Source organism: Cynara cardunculus (genome assembly GCF_001531365.2).
Source record: "Cynara cardunculus var. scolymus isolate 2C chromosome LG 7, CcrdV1, whole genome shotgun sequence".
Lineage (NCBI taxonomy): Eukaryota > Viridiplantae > Streptophyta > Magnoliopsida > Asterales > Asteraceae > Cynara > Cynara cardunculus.
The window spans coordinates 9,283,244-9,299,856 of NC_037534.1; the positions used below are offsets into that span (position 1 = coordinate 9,283,244).

The 16,613-nt window shown below is 36.9% G+C and overlaps 1 protein-coding gene across 4 annotated transcripts in view; it reads right to left on the minus strand.

The window, feature by feature from the left end:
• Positions 1-16,613, minus strand: part of LOC112515110 (peptide-N(4)-(N-acetyl-beta-glucosaminyl)asparagine amidase) — a 26,591-nt gene continuing 9,978 nt past the window's right edge. For all 4 annotated transcript variants that reach the window (XM_025121770.1, XM_025121769.1, XM_025121773.1 and 1 more), the window contains 12 exons: positions 10,216-10,298; positions 8,857-8,970; positions 7,785-7,839; positions 7,626-7,712; positions 6,757-6,812; positions 6,627-6,686; positions 6,437-6,524; positions 5,596-6,342; positions 5,408-5,468; positions 4,685-4,787; positions 3,046-3,180; positions 1-365 (listed from right to left, as the gene is read on the minus strand). In XM_025121770.1, coding sequence (XP_024977538.1) covers positions 254-365; positions 3,046-3,180; positions 4,685-4,787; positions 5,408-5,468; positions 5,596-6,342; positions 6,437-6,524; positions 6,627-6,686; positions 6,757-6,812; positions 7,626-7,712; positions 7,785-7,839; positions 8,857-8,970; positions 10,216-10,298 — 1,701 coding nt within the window. In that variant the 3' untranslated portion in view covers positions 1-253. The remainder of the gene's footprint in view (positions 366-3,045; positions 3,181-4,684; positions 4,788-5,407; positions 5,469-5,595; positions 6,343-6,436; positions 6,525-6,626; positions 6,687-6,756; positions 6,813-7,625; positions 7,713-7,784; positions 7,840-8,856; positions 8,971-10,215; positions 10,299-16,613) is intronic.

The window sequence follows — 16,613 nt, forward strand, 5'->3', positions numbered from 1 at the left end:
AGTTTGATTTACTGTGTATAAATAAATACAGTTGGAAGTTGGCTACAAATTGATGAAATCGTGACATAGGTTTATCGTTTTATATGTTATAGACTTATTTTACATTTCTCTGATAAAGGAAATATTCAAATGCAGAAACCGTTGCCTATGGTAACAACTTTTTTGTGATGAAATCGAGGGTTCGACACACATTTACTGCAATACTTTGTTGTATACGAAGAGAAAACCGACCGTAAATGAAGGATTCATTGGATCACGACAATGATTTTTGGTTCACGTTGCTGTTGCTGCTTGCGTATAGGTCGATGCTGCCTATTTGAAACCGTGAAGTCGCTTGTCCGTCACGAACTGTTAAAAACCTAAACCTGCCACTTTCATGAATTAGTAATTGAACGGAAGTAACTGATCAAATCATTACAACAGAAAGGTCCTCAGTCCCCATAGGGCCACTGTAAGGTTTGTATGGCTCTCAACTTCAAGGCCCTAATAGATTAGTCGAGGTGCGTGTAAGTTAACCACACATCCATGGTTACAGTTACCAAGTGGTCTTCATTAAGTATATATATGTATATATGTATCTATATGTATATATGTATGCATAGGGAAGAGTTCAAACGAGAATATCTTCATTTTATGAGAACGCGAGAACACCTTTTTACTATAAACAATCACATGTGATACTATTATTCCATCACATATGATACACATGTGATACTAAATCAGATATGTGGGCGATTTTCGATGCGATCTTGGTTGCGGGCCAAGTTGCCCTTACACCACTAAGCCCCCTCACATGTAGTATCACATGTGATAAGGGTGTTGTTTATATGATACTATAATCCATCAAGACCATCACATGTGATGCTAAATCATAGATGCAGACAACCTTTGACGCGGGCTAAGTCGTTAAACACGATGTCTGCACATCACAGGTCCCCTCACGCGTATTATCACATGTGATAAGGGTGTTCTCGTATTCTCATAAAATAAAGGTGTTCTTGTTTGAACCTCCACCTGTATGCATATATATATATATATATATATATATATATGATGAGTGGTTCAGATGAGAAAGCAATCCTAACCATTAGTTTAAATTTCTATTTCCAAGTAGTTTTTCACTAATTAATTTACCATGGAAAAAAATCAAATATCCTAATTTATCCCTGATTTTTTCTATAACAATTCTTAAATATTGATAATCATCGATTTTTTATCCAATTTTCCATGTTGAAATCATTAGCGACTTTACAATCTACATATCAAATTAAATCTCGTTTGCCTCGATCTCATATGTGAACACAATCATTGGTCATTTGAAATGTAACCAAATGTAAAATATCCCAACAAACAATTACCAGACAGTGATAATTAGGTGTATACTTGTTCATAGGTGAACATGTAAATCTTAATCATACTTGTACGTGAATGAATAAAACCGAGACCAGTTTAATATTCATATGTGAACATGTAAATCTTAATTAGAACTTGTTCGTAAATCAATTTACAACTTATAATCGAGATTTAGAATCAGTTGTAAGTTTAAGATTCATATGTAAATCTTAAATATGTATATATATATATATATATATATATATATATCATGGATAATGAAGTTCTTGTTTTTTTGGTCTGATTTATTTAATTAAAATATTGATTATATTATAGGTAATTTAATTTTTTTTAAATGGTAATCTAGTTTTTGTTTAAAAAAGTGGATTAGTGATTGCTTGAATAGTGATTTAATTATATAAAAGTTTAAAATTATCCCATCAACTTCCTTAGGTTCTTTAAATTAGTTAAAATTTCACCTATACTTGCATATTTTTTCCTTAAGATCTTAGTCATTGAAAAATCTAATTTAACGGTCGAGATCTCTCCTCACATTCTAAAAAATTTTAGTCGACTCATTTGAACACTCCCCTCTATACATATAATATATATGTATATAGGGTTAGATTCAGTAAAAACTACAAAAAATGAAAAACTACATACAAGTAATTTATTTGGTATATACATGTGTATAACATGCACCCACAAGGGTTATGGCGTAGTGGTTGAGGTCTGGGGGATGTGATGAAATATTCCATATGCCAGGGTTTGATTCAGGCGTACACAAAAATTGTGGCCAATGAGTTTATCAGGACTGATTTCTTAGTCCAGACATAGCCTGGACACCCTTCCGAAAAAAAAAGCCATAAACATCTTCAATTGCTTACATGCACATGTTCATAGCATACAAAAAATGGTTATTAAGGTGTTCCTCAATTTTTCATTTTATGAGGTTTTCCCTAAACCTCACTCACTCACTCACCCACCCACACACTCTCTCTCTCCCTGTATGTATGTGTGCGTGTGTGTATATATATATATATATATTTGTTTTGCTGTTAAAAAGTTGTTAATATGGTCACCATATCAAATCCAAACGAATCCGATATATGCCACTCAAAGATAGGGCACAGGTATTGGAAAGGAGCAAACTTGACCTCTACCCCCGATCACCTAATGCACACTCATCCTTTAGTTTCAGCTGAAAGTAACACTTAGAGGCACATTTTCCCTTGACCAACGTTTACATGACCTCACTTGAATAAGAACATGGCAACATAAGCAACCTTATTTTTATACTTATTTAGCTAGCTTTGCTTTGGTGAGTCATAAGTTAGCTTATAAGCTATCTTTTTGGAAAAACTACTTCAGCTCATTGAGCTTTTTTCACTTTTCCCGATTATGCCCTTATGTTCTACATAAACACCCTTTATATTTTTCTTTTAGGTCATCTTACATTGTCATCTAGCTTATCAACTAGTTTTTATCGAACCTAACTAGTTTATCAGCTAACTTATTAGCAAACAACTAGCGTATCATGGCTAGTTGGCCAAACATGGCCTAACTTTGTCAAGCCAATTTCAAAAAGAATGTATTGGTGGACAAACGGTGGTTGAAACATGAGGTACTATGGCCAGAAGAATAATTCTTACAGGACAATGGCAAAACTTACTTTACTTGATAGTGCAAGGATCAAAAGTCCAAAGTAAATACCTGAATACATTTGCGAAGAATCCCTGCAACTTGACCGTATATGTTTTTCGCTGGAAACGGTTGTGAAACATCTGAGAAGTTTGTTCATCCAAAACACGCCAGCTGGAACCACCATCGTCACTACCTTCAATCACCCTGCAAGAAAATTAACAGCCATTCGATAAGTTGATATAATATCAAAGGCATACATTCCAAAAGGAAATGATCATGCCACCCATAAAAACAAAACTCTCTTCTGCGTAGAAAATCACATAAGGTACACTTGGGTTGTTATCTACTGCTGATTTGGTCAGCACGCCTGACTCGGTGGACTCGGTCAGCATCAAGATGTTTACCTTGTGGCTGATATGACTGAAGGTGCTGACCGAGCACCTACCCGGCTAGCATTATTATTTCACTTACCGGGTCAACATGTTTTTTTCTTACCCAGACTGCACTTATAGGTGCCTTGCCGCATAGCCTTTGACGGACCCATAGAAAGGCATGCGGTGGCACGTGCCACCGTATTATCTCTCTGCTGAAAGGTTAAAAATTTTACGTTTATGAAAGGTGCAACCATATCATTTTAGAAGGTGCCACCGTATGATATTCAAAAGTTCAAAAAGGTGCAACCATACCCTCGTGATCAACCAGAAAAAACTCTTGAAATCAACCAAAAAAACCGAAAAAGTCCCTCGAAATCGATAAAAAAAAACTAAAAAATTCCTCAAAATCAAGCAAAAAACTTTAAAAATCCCTCGAAACAATGGAATTAGGCTAAACACATCGAGCAATATTGAACATTAGTAAAAACATGAAGACATGTCGATAAAAACCGTGCTTTTTGTAATTATTTTTTTGTCTATATTATATGGTGCCACCGTATAAAAAAATTCCTAGGTCCGTCCCACCGGATAGCTATAGAGTTGACAGAAAAGTGGCAGCAGAGTGTCTGATTAAATCTAGTGTGGAACTCAGGCAGCCAAGTACTTGGCTGTAAATCTAGCTAAGTGTATGTCCAAATGTCAGGAACATTAATAGTGTGATGTCATCGCACTCGAGTGTAGAACGTAATAACAAGGAAGAACCAGAGTGACCAACAAAGATCAAGAAAGGCTTCATTTGATCAGTAACTAATGATGACAACTGCAGGTAAGTTAAAGGGCTATCGTTTTTGGTTCTAGATAAGGGTTTACACTCTAAAAAATACATGGATGCTCTAGGGGCATGCTAGAAATAACAGCTTTTAATTCAGATCATTGCTCCATAATTGTCCGTGAGTCCAAATACAAGACTGATGTCATTTAGGTTCTAAGACACATTTTAATTTTGGTATATTGGCTCTATCTTCCAATTTTTTTGGTTACAAGTGTAGGATCCATTTTCTATCATCTGAGCCCACAAAGTTAACGAATTACGAATGAGATAATAGTATCAGGGTCGTTTCCAGCCTCTGTTGTGTGATGTAATTTTTTTCTGCCACAAGTCATATGTAGATGCATTTGGTGTTTCAATTATACATTTGGCATCTGACAATCACTGGTTGTCACTCATTGAGCATAAACAAACGATCGCTGGAGTCAGGTAATATGGGGAGAAATAAATGTTTAACTAAATGTTCAACTCTCAGAATCGTGTGTGTTATATAAAGCAAACATACCAGTCCTTGGGATCTCTTTCTGGAGCATCATTGGCCGACATTAGTTCATATGAGCACAGTTCGTAGGCCTGGACACCCATCGCTTTGTATATTAACCAACAACCTACAATATTTAATCCTTCAACTAGTTTACACATTAAGAATTGTGAAAGAAACCATAACAGAAAAATAACACATGTTTGCAGTAAAGATATCTATGTCCATTTCTCATCATTATGCAGGGATTGAGTAAATAGTTCACTAAAATAAGGCTTCTTGTGTTTATTTCCTTAAACAAGATAAGCTTACATCAATCAATTTAGACAATAAAATGCCAACAGAAGAAACGGATTTACTTTTTCTTCTAAAGATCACACTTTTTGCACAGTCGAAGGACCATACTTTTAAACTAACTCTTCATAGAAACAATTCATCTTGTTTGCTTTTCATAGGCTTTCTCATTATGCAAGAGCTAAAGTCCTTATTTCAAAATTTTATAATAACAGACAGGCTTCACATCTGATCTCCCTTTTATCGACATCAAACGCACGTTGCAAATAAAGAGTTGTTTTCCTTTATACAAAAACAATAGCACGTGGGCGGAACCTTCTTTTAGATCTTAAAGTTGTGAAGAAATCAATTTCCTAGTTTTGCTGCAATGGACAAGTATATAGGGGCTACTTCTTCCTATCCCACTAATTGATGAGATAATATTTCAACAGGTACAACATACATCTAATATACCTTTCGAGCCATTTGGTTCTTCCCACTTCGACAAGCGGGTTCCATCAAATGCAGAAGTAGCCTGAAAGTTCCCAAAACTTATATTAACAAAATGAAAGGACCGTTTTATTTTGTCCCTAGTGATGTAAATGATGAATATATAAGATGAGGCAATTGTTTTGAAGTAATATGTACACCACGCTACTTACAATTCCGAAAGGGAGCTCCTCCCCACTGGCAAGAACAGAACCACAGCATATTCTGTTTAGCTTTAGTAGAGGCCAAGAAAGAGAAGATTTGCTTAATTCATTGCAATGTTTTATGTTATAGAGCACATCATCCAGGGCATGGAACACAACAGGCAATGCCATGGAAGTTCTGACAGGTTCATCTGCTACACAAATTTCAACTTTTTCATTTGCTTCTAGATTACTTTTCAGAGAAAGGGCGTCAAGCATCAGATTAAAAGACGGCCACAGTTCACGGATGAAAAATTTTGCATCCTTTAGATTTGAATCAATAACAACTCTCCTTGTTTTAAAAGGGCTCTTCTTGAGATCTACCAAAACCCCTCTAACAAAATGAAGACCTTCAAGAGCCTTATTTTTGGAAGAGAACTCTGTCAACCGAGATATGAGAGGAGAGAATGCATTATAGATGCTTGAAACATGTTCATCTATACATTTACGAACTGGGCAAGATGAGGAACTCAAAGAATCAGAACCAATCTCTGATCTTAAAGCGCGCCATTCCTTGTCCCCACTTAGTCTTCCTGGTAAGGAGAGAGAATCATCATCTTGAGAATGTAAATTTTTATCAAGCTCTTCTACTTCCTTACGGTCACGTTCCTCAAGTGCAGAAATCACAGATGTCAAGTTCTTTCTACATTCTCTTGTTATATTAGTAAGAGTGCTAGATGCAGCAGTCTCTGTAGTTATGTTTCGACGAGATAGAACCTTCAGAATAACAATGTTCCTTGGTTAAAAAAAACAGAGATGCATGTGCAAGTTGAAGAAAGGAAGAAAAGAGTTTGTTGGTTACTGTGGTCACCTCATGCCACTTCCTGGTGTAACGTTTAGTCACATCATGGACTCCGTCTCTTGCAATAGCAATAGTATAGCTCAATTTCTTGTTCCAGCTTCAAGGAAAATAATTCAATTCCCAGATAAGGATTCAGCTGTGACGTAACAACTAGATACTGATTTTGAATAATATAATAACAATGTAATGAAGAAAATACCCTTTTTCATAAAGTAATGGCGTATCATATATTCCTTCACAGGGATCAAGATGCATCCATCTGCAATATAGACACGTGTCAACTTAGAGTAGATAATATTAGAGAATTGTTGCTCTCAGAGTCAAATTACCTTCCCAAGAACATTGAATAGCACTCCGTCCACACGTGATCTGTAAAATCCAATATCTAAGAAGGAAACAACCATAGAAATATTCTTAGTAGAAAATTAGATGCAGACTAGAACACCCTTTTATTTGTTCCATATAAGACATCCTAGCAGACATAAGTTAGCAGAGCAATCCAAGCAGAGTCTCAAAAAACTAAATCAAAGCAAAGTTGGTTGAATAAATCATACCCAAATAGTCTTAAAAACTCGATTATCAAGTAAATACGAGTAACAAAGTATAAAAGATAGGACGGACAGACAGCCAGACCAAGAAAAGACAGGGAGTCCAGCATACATGGGTAGCTCAATCCTGATGGACTTCACAAGAGGACTCCTCAGGAACACTAAGATCAAGCAAACAGAGTACACCACTGTATTGGTCAATCCTAATGGAAACCATAAGGAGACTCACTCTCAACGCATATCCTGGGTAGCCCCTCTATCCTCCTAAAGTGAACTTAGGCATAGGCTCCTCCTCAGCATGTCAAGATGGCTGCTCCCACAAACCTCCTACTCAATAGTGTACATCCTCAACATTCTTGACATTCAACCATTGGATCACCAACAATACAGATATTGAACAACTAAAAGAAAGCAAATTAGCCACCAGAAGATGATTATATTTTTGAACTGTCACCATCACCCCAAAACTTCTTGTCAAATTATTGATCAACCCCTCAAATTCTTTACTAAGAACAAACAGCCTTCAAATCTTTTGACAATTACCAATGAACCCCTAAACTTCTAGTGTGACAAGAATTCATAAGTTTATCAACTTTCCAGCAATAAAGCTTAAAGTGCTAGCAAAAGAGCAACGCAGATAAGCATCTTACCAAACGAGTTTCATAGCCGAAAGAGCGACAATAAAGTGAAAAGCAATTGGCCCACTCCCCACATCGCCCCTTCTTTGTTTCAAGAAGCTACACCATGAAAAGATACTATGAGTTTAAAGAATCAGAAAGTTCTTGAAAGCACAAACAAGATTTGCAAACCTTTATAGGATCATTATATCGCGGGAAACGAGTGATTCTTGGACATATATTGCAACTGGTCCAATTAAGAAAAATATATAAGAAAATGAAACAAAGGGATAAAACATTGCAACGAAGAAAGTTAACTCATATTCTAATACCACATGATAATTAGAAGAATTATTGATATTGGCTTTTGGTAAATTAATCACAAGGCTGATGTTGGAATTGATACCCAATCTAAATAAGAATGCTTTCCTCCTTTTGGCGACAACATACGACATGGTACGAGTAAAAGCAGCAAGGCATGTACGAAACCACACAGCTTATTCTCTTGGATGTTAGCAACACAACCCAAGTGTCCAAGACTCTAAATCAACAACATCATCTACTTATATAACAACATTGCCCAATTACTTTGGATGGCACCACTGCCTTATACAGGACGAGTACTATGAAAAGATATAAGTAGGTTAATTAGGTTAAACTTGGGCTTATAAGCCTCGTCCCATTAGCCAGCCTATTAGTTCATTATTGTAGTTCAGTTTAGGCTCAGTACTACACACCATATAAAAACACTCTGAATGCGATCCTATATAATCACATATGAAAGTTCTAGGTTACCACTTGGGACAGCCTCCACCACCTGCACCCATTGTAAACATATGAGTATTCATCAGAAGCATTCTGTAGCTTCCTGCAGCCTCCAATGGCTGTGCTCCCACCATCTGAAGTCTTATTGTTGTCACTTGAAACCTTGACAAGGTCAAAGGATCCAAGCAGGTTCAATCCCCTACTTATATTGTACTATCTTCTTTTTGTTCCTTTTAACCATTTTGTTCAATCCGCTCCTGATAGTTGTGATCCAGTATTGCAGAAAGATAAAGACCACCAAGTTACTTACAAAGTTGAAGGTAACAAGGGAGTGTTTTCTATGGCTGGTACAAGAAGCATAAAACCTAGAAATTCAGAGTATAAATACAAACAGAAACTCATAAAAAGAAAATAAAGTAATCAATTAAAAAAAACTTAGAACAAGCTATTCTAGTAGTAAAAGATTACAGAGAACAGATCATTTATCATCTATCCATACCGATAAAGTTCAACTCGAGAGGCTCCATAAGCAGTCTCTGACGAACTTGCTACACCCATTCCTTGATTGGCAGTTTCACTGCCACAAGCTTCACAAGGAGGTGAATTCACCCACCTAAAATTGTTACATCACGAAATTACAAACAAGTAACATAACTTCACAGTGTAAGGATAATGTTTATCATCAGTCGTGGCGACTGAAGAGCATGCTATCTCCTTGAACAAGAAATACTTCACCAGCTCTAGAAGCAAAGTACTATTGAAAATAATATCAAACCTTCAGTTACCTTCCCTTCATGATATTATCAACAAGCTCTAGATTATTTCAAACTTTTGTACAAGGGAGAGGATGGTAAGATAACATCTATGCCTCAAACCAGGTATAAAATTGAGCATCTCATAATCAGTTGAAAGATCTAGGTATTGAAGATGAATTGGTTTAAGTTTATGTCAGATAGGTGTAGTAGATGATGATTCGGTTGTTTTAGAAGAGTTACAGATCTGGTTGAAGTGACAGCAGTAGTATATAGAAGGAAAGGCATGTGAAATGTTATCATAAAGAACAAGAGAGTGTAGAAGTGGAAGGATAGAGAAAACAAAGGAGGCTACCTCAACCTCAATCTCATTCTAAATATGATATGTGTGTGTGAGCTTATGGAAAAAATAAATTAAGTAGCATACTCCATAGCTGATATTAATATACTAATTTGCTTCATCTAAAGCCAAGATATAAAGATTAAGCATATCCAGCTTGTCCATTTGGTTAAATCAATCCTTTCACCACTTAAACCCGCCAAAGAGGCAAAGTCATAAGTGAGTAAGTTTCTGGCAGGGCTGTTACTGCCCCTTGCCAAGTCCCATATTGGGTGCTTCACATGTTCAACTCTTCCGAGGTGTAATGGGGTGGGCATGGGATGTCACATTGACTATCCGCAAATTGTTGACTATGCAAGGGAATAACGGATTGGGATTTAGAAGGAGCAACTTTGGTCTTTCTCGAAAAATCGAGAGATGAATTCACAAGTTATGAAGTAAAAATTAAGGCTAGAAATTAAAAGTAAAACTTGCATCTTATGCCTATGGAGAAAAAGGAGGCATAGGAATGGCAAACTATTTGCACTTAATAATTTGACTAATATCAACATGACAAGTATAAGTAAAAGCATGATAACACTTCAGCTTAAACATGTCTTTAGATTATGTATTTATTGCATGAACTATGTGAAAATTCTTTCTGCAATTGATTTGGCTGTATGAATGCATCCCATATCCTCAATCTTTTAGAATCAACGAATCCTACTATCCACTTGTCCCCCACTACACAGAATTCAAAACTAGAGGTCAGAAAGTACAAACATACTTGAATGTCTGTTTGAACCAGAAAAGAAGTTGCAGCAGGAACGCATGATCAAGCTTGCTTTTCGATGGCTTTAAGTTCCCCTCCTGAACAGAAAAGGCATACAAGTAACAAACTACCATATCAAGCTTTGCTAATTGTTAATCTGAAAAGGTAACAGCTGTCATGAAGGAACATCATCTCAAATGCAATATGTTGGGAAAAAAAAATTATTATGAATAAGATAAATGAAATTTTGACTAATGTACAACCCAAGGTAATCTAAACTAAAGATCAATATTATGGAAACTGCAGAAACTGACAGAAATCAACGGTTTAAACGATGCAGCTTCCAGTAAATTTATGCATATAGAATGACTGGAATAACACTTCAGAAGCAGAAGCCAAAGCTTTAGCAAAATGAAGCAACAACTATAAACATGAAATGTATAAATGATATGATCTGTAATCTTCTGAAATTAACAACCCCCATCAAAGTTTAGGTTCAAAAGAATATATTATTACTAAGAAAATTCTTAATATATAAGCACCTTGCCCTTTGACCTGGATATATGAACATATAAGGTGGTAAGACCCTAAGGAAATATACCTAAAATTGAAGCATAGATGTTAAACATGCACAATATTCTAAAGATGATTTTTAATCATATCAGCAAGCTAATTTTTGATCTGAAATACTCATGGCAGAAGTGGTTCTTCACAATGAATAGCTTCCTCATCATGGCAGCACAAATGGAAAATCTGTCTAGGGAACCTCCCAACTCATGGTGGTGGTTAATGCTCCATGCCACCTCACATGAGACGTTGCCATGGCCGAATACTCTGACTGCACTGCAGTGAGTAACTACTGTCTATTTCTTGCACATCCATTGAAAATTTTAACAACAAAGACACATGTGATTGACATTCAATTAATCAAGCACCTCGGATTCAGCATCGAGAATGTCTCCTACCTTGTTGAGCCCTTTCTCTATGAAGATTTCTACTCCATGGTGTTTACAATATGTGAAATTATTTGGGCAAACTTGATATTTATCATTGGGAAGAAACGTTGTATATATAATGTGTACATAGAGGACTCATTGCTGAGAACAACACACAAAAAACAGCAACGAAGCTCTAACATGGCTTAAGTAGTACACATGTCTTTATACAGGACATACAACTCAAGTAGCATAGTGTACATCTAACACACCTCAAGTCTGCACATAGACATCTACATGGCAAACTTGTCCAAGGTAAAGTTGATATGATTGTTCCTTAATGGCTACTTCGGTATCTATGCCGGTCGATACACCGTCTGAATGTGAATGGGTTGGGGGATCAGAGCATCTATCGTTGGACCCAAAACATGATTGAACAAGTTGATGATTGACTCCAATGTACTTGTTCCTTTAGTCAAAAACTTTGGTTCTTGGCAATATGGATCGCAGATCGATTATCACAATATAACCATGCCAATTACCTTATCCATCGAAGTGTCTAAATTCGCTTGCTCCATGTCATTTCACATGGACACCAACCATGAATCAGCTTTCAGATTTTCAGATGCAACAAGAGATGATCTTTCTTGCTCTTCTGTTAACCTAGGTTGCTGCCTACAGAAACAACGAAATGGGTGATTAATCTCTGCATGATAGGACAGTTTCTCAATCTACATATGAGAAACATGCAATCATGCCTCCTATGTAAGCGCTTCTACCGAGCAGTATCCCTGAATATGTGTAAGTTACCTCTTCCCAGGGCGCCTCTGAGAAGACACGTAGAACACCACCTCACAGACCAACATGGGGAGCAGGCTGACTACATTCATTAAGTGGGTGATATACCAACCAAATAGTTAAGTTCCCCACTAGTCTCCTATATATTTCCAGATCATGCAGAGGTTTTCTATCATTGGGCGGCAGTTTTCATAGCCGAGTCATGGATGAGTTTGTTAGTTTGCACCACATAGACCACACTTGAATATAGAAGATCCCCTAATGTGATTGTAATTTATCCATGTAAAGCATTGGAGTTGTCTGACATGAGTAACTTGGATTATTTTCCAACATAAATCTTTTGGTCATAAATGCCCGAAGAGTCGTAACCAGTGAGAACAAAGTTGCTGATGCATATGACCAAGAAGATTCGCTTGGCTAGTAGCTGGCTGGAGAAAAATGTTTTTGTTGTGACTCATGAATGAGGCAAAATATTTTAAAATTTGAGAAAGCATAAATAGATTGTTGGGCATTTGAGTTGTATGAAGAAAAACAAAGATGGAAACTACCCAAAATATCTCCTCTTCAAGAAAATTACTAGTAAATGCATTCTCTAAATATAACTAATAACGGAATCGGTGCTCAATACCCATGCGAGCAATAGGAACTAAACACATTAAAGCAAGAGGGAAAAAGGTCCTCATAAACAATATCATAGACCTAAGAATAGCTCTTACCCAGGTAATGGACTTTCAAACAAGGTGGAGATACATCCCGATGCCATTTGTAAAAGACTTATTTGCATCCACCGAGCATTTTTCACAACAAAAAGAGGTTCCAAAACCAAAGTGCCACTTTCTTCATAAGGTGTTGTTCATTTAGCGCTCCAAGGAATAGATTGGTGGTCTATGGATATGGTCCTAAAAGATTGATTAACCGGCCACCTAACTAGAGACGGACACATCTAGCAACCCGATTATGGTCCAATCAGAAACTATGTGGTCTTATTTGAACTATTCCATCTTGTAAGATTCAAGTTCCAATGTCGTCTTGTAGGCACTGAGTTTCATTTTTCAATTGTGTGTGTGCCAAGTTCCAATTACCAATTTTGTCTTGCGAATATTGATCTCGTTTGCTAGGTCAAATCAGTGTTGGAAAATGGAGAAAGTGTGGTGTGGAATGTAGTCAATGAACTCCTAATGGACGAGGGCAGGAGAGACAGAGAGAATATTGGCAGGCTTCTTTGACAGTTAACCAAGATTCCAACTAGAAAGCCAAGCACATATAAGAAAAACATCTATTTTTAAAATAACCCCTTCTACTTTTTCCTTTATCACATACAAACTGTCGTATTCACTTTATATTCAACATTAATTTGTTTGAAACAATTATTTAACCAATTATAGAATATTCATAGTATCCTTTTAATATAGAAAAATACGAAGCACTAAAACTAGTGTTGTTAACTTATCTATAAATTTGATAAGAATAAAGAAATAAGTAATTCTAATGATAAAGACTATTTAATACCAACAATTTTCCATATGTCAAAACTTGATTTCTTAACCGATGAAGCTAGCTTTTCCCATCGCATTTTAGAACAACGAATATCGTGATGGGACATGAATCACAAGGTGGGATAAGGGTAGGAAACTCTATACTGAATATTGTGTATTACATAGATGTTAACAAGGAAAAGAACACGGCAACCAGTGGCTTCCTTGGGGTAGTCCTCATGCAAGGCCAACAACAAATGGCTTACTTTGGCCAAGTCATGGGGCAAAGTGCATGCACGAAACCATATCTATGAGAAAATTTTAATGGCCATTGTATTTATTTTGGGAAGTGGTGGCCATACCTTCTTGGACGTAAGTTTATAGTCCACACAGACTAGAACAGTCTCAATTTTCTACTAATAGCATAATACCAAAAGTGGGTAGCAAGTTGTTAAGTTCTGATTTGAAATTCATTGCAAGGCAGGAAAGAGAATAAGACTGCAGATGCCTTTTCTAAGGTTTCTAAGCCAATGGAATGTGGGGTAATTGGTGGTATCATAGTAAAGGCAATGTGATCAGCGGCATTTTGAGATAGAAGTTGATGAAATATAAACAAACTTCGAACTCAGATACAAGTTGGACAGAATTCTCGATGCATCATGGCTTATTGTTATACAAAATCCATCTCGAAATTCCTAAAAACTCCACCGAATCCCTTGATATTTTGGGAGTTTCATGATACTCCAATGGGAGACCATCAGGAGAGCTGAGAACTTTTCAATGGATTGCAAAGAGCTCTATTGGGTCGGTATGCAGGCATATGTGGTGAGAATGGTGAGGGTGAAGTTTGTCTATGAAATAAACGCATTGGCAGTCTTGCCTGTTGGAATATTACAGCCAATTCCTTTACTGATGCATGTTTGGGATAAGGTCCATGGACTTCAATGAGGGGTTGCCCAAGTCGGAAAGACACAATGAGGGGTTGCCCAAGTCGGAAAGACATGACACAATTTTTGGTGGTGGTTGACAGACTGAGCAGGTATGCATATTTTTAAAGTTTAAAACTGCCTTTTACTTGCCAAAACAGTCGCTGAGATCTACGTTCGTGGGGTTGTGAAATTACATGGGACTCCACGTTGATCATTACCAATACAAATCAATTTTTGAATAATTCTTGGAAGGAGATTATTTAGGTTGCAGGGGACATGTTTTAGCAGAGTACTTCATACCACTCTCGAACAGATGGTTAGTCAGAAGTGGTGAATTGTGGCTTGAAGACATCGTTTTTTACTTTTAGAAAAACCAAGTCAGAGGCGTAAATGGTTGAACAGGGCAAAATTCTGGTACAACACCACCAGCTCTTATATGTTCACCATTTCATGCATTATCTGGTCGTGAGCCCCCTCCACCTGCTAGAGAAACATGTCACTGCAGCCTCATCAGTGGAGCAACTTCTATGTGAACGTGATGCCGTCTAAAGGATTTGAAAGTGCATCTATTGTGTGCATAACAGAAAATGAGGCTTTCGAGATTGGGGACAATATATATTTGAAGCTCGGGCCATACCGGCAGCAAACTTTGGTATCAAGACAAAATCAAAAGCTTGTTGCCTGCTTCTATGGACCATATCAAATTCTGAAAAGTCGGAACAGTGGATTATAGTCGGATCCTCCTTCTACATAGGCTATCCAAAAACAAGTCATTTATGGATATTATTAGGGGAGCCCTGGAGATCCAGTCTAGGCATTCAATTTTCCACATGTCTCAACTTCATGATAAAGGAGCATGTTTTTTTCTCTCAGAAATTGTCTCCACAGATTCCAGCTGAACTGGAGCTGAAAGTGGAAGTAGAATCTCTCATGCGGGTTCGTCATAAGATCAAAGGAAACTGGGGTGAGTTGGAGGGGCTTAGCAAATGGAAATCCTTACCAGAGTTCAAAGTCATATGGGAAGACTACCGTCTCTTACAACAACAGGAAATCCTTACGGAGTTCAAAGTCATATGGGAGGACTACTGTCTCTTACAACAACAATTTCCAGACTTCCACCTTGAGGACAAGCTGAAGCTTTGGGGGGGAAGTAATGATAAGCCACCCATACATTACACTTATATGAGACGTAAGTCTAACAAAGGGTAAGTTGGGTAATGCTGCTAGATTGTGTGGCTGTCATGTGGTTTTCTTATTTGTTAGGTGACTACGCATGTTGTTACAAGAATTTACCGCAAGGTTGATATGAGGTTGTTTTACGTTCCTTTTAATAGGCGAGTAAAATGAGGGAGGGAAACAAGTTCTTGCTAATGGTAAAAAGGGGGGTTTGAATGTAGGAATCTTTGACGAACAGTATCAGGAATCATTATTATTTCGACACAAGAAAAGGTCAATACAATTGGCTGAATCCCGTGAAATCATTTCATAGAAGTTCCTTTATTTTCACTACTGTGAGCTTGACTCTGGGAGAGAACCAGTCTCTCGAAAAGTTGGGTGTTCTCAATCTTACACATAAATAAAAAAATATTTCACCATTTGAGTCTAACACAATTTAAGATCAATTAATCATAACTCCAAAAGATGACCGGTGAAGCAGTATATTCTGCTTTTATAATGAATAAAATGTGCTATGTATGCATTGTAGAAGGAAAGAACCCTTTACAATGCAATAAGGATGGAGCAGTGTTTAAAAAGGGGAAAGTGGAGCTAAGGACCCGAGGAACCTAAGGCGCTTAGACTTTTTAATTGAATCGAGATCAGAAGTGTGACATCCCGTTCCCAGGGATATCATCCTTTGCCCTTACTACAGTGAATGAAAGAAACTTTATATCTTAAACTTTTATTTCATTATAATAGAGTTATTACAGCAGCGGAAATGCGGAAATTTACAACTTATAATATTCTAACATCTTAGAATAGCAACACTTGAGCTTGTTCCTACTCCTAGATTCCTAAGATACATACATGAATACGTAAGCTTTAAGCTTAGTGAGTAGTTATGGTTTCATGATAAAACATTCTTTCCAAATAGTTAAAATAATCCTTATAAACTTTCATGTATAAAACATTTCTTTGAGATCTCACGGTTACTTGTTAAGTAAACCAACTTCTCACAGGTTCTTTAACCTCGGGTCCACATAAGGGCTGCCAATAACGTCCGTTTGCAAGAGGTACCTTCTTTCTATATCTCGTACGTTGGATATTTTAAATGGTTA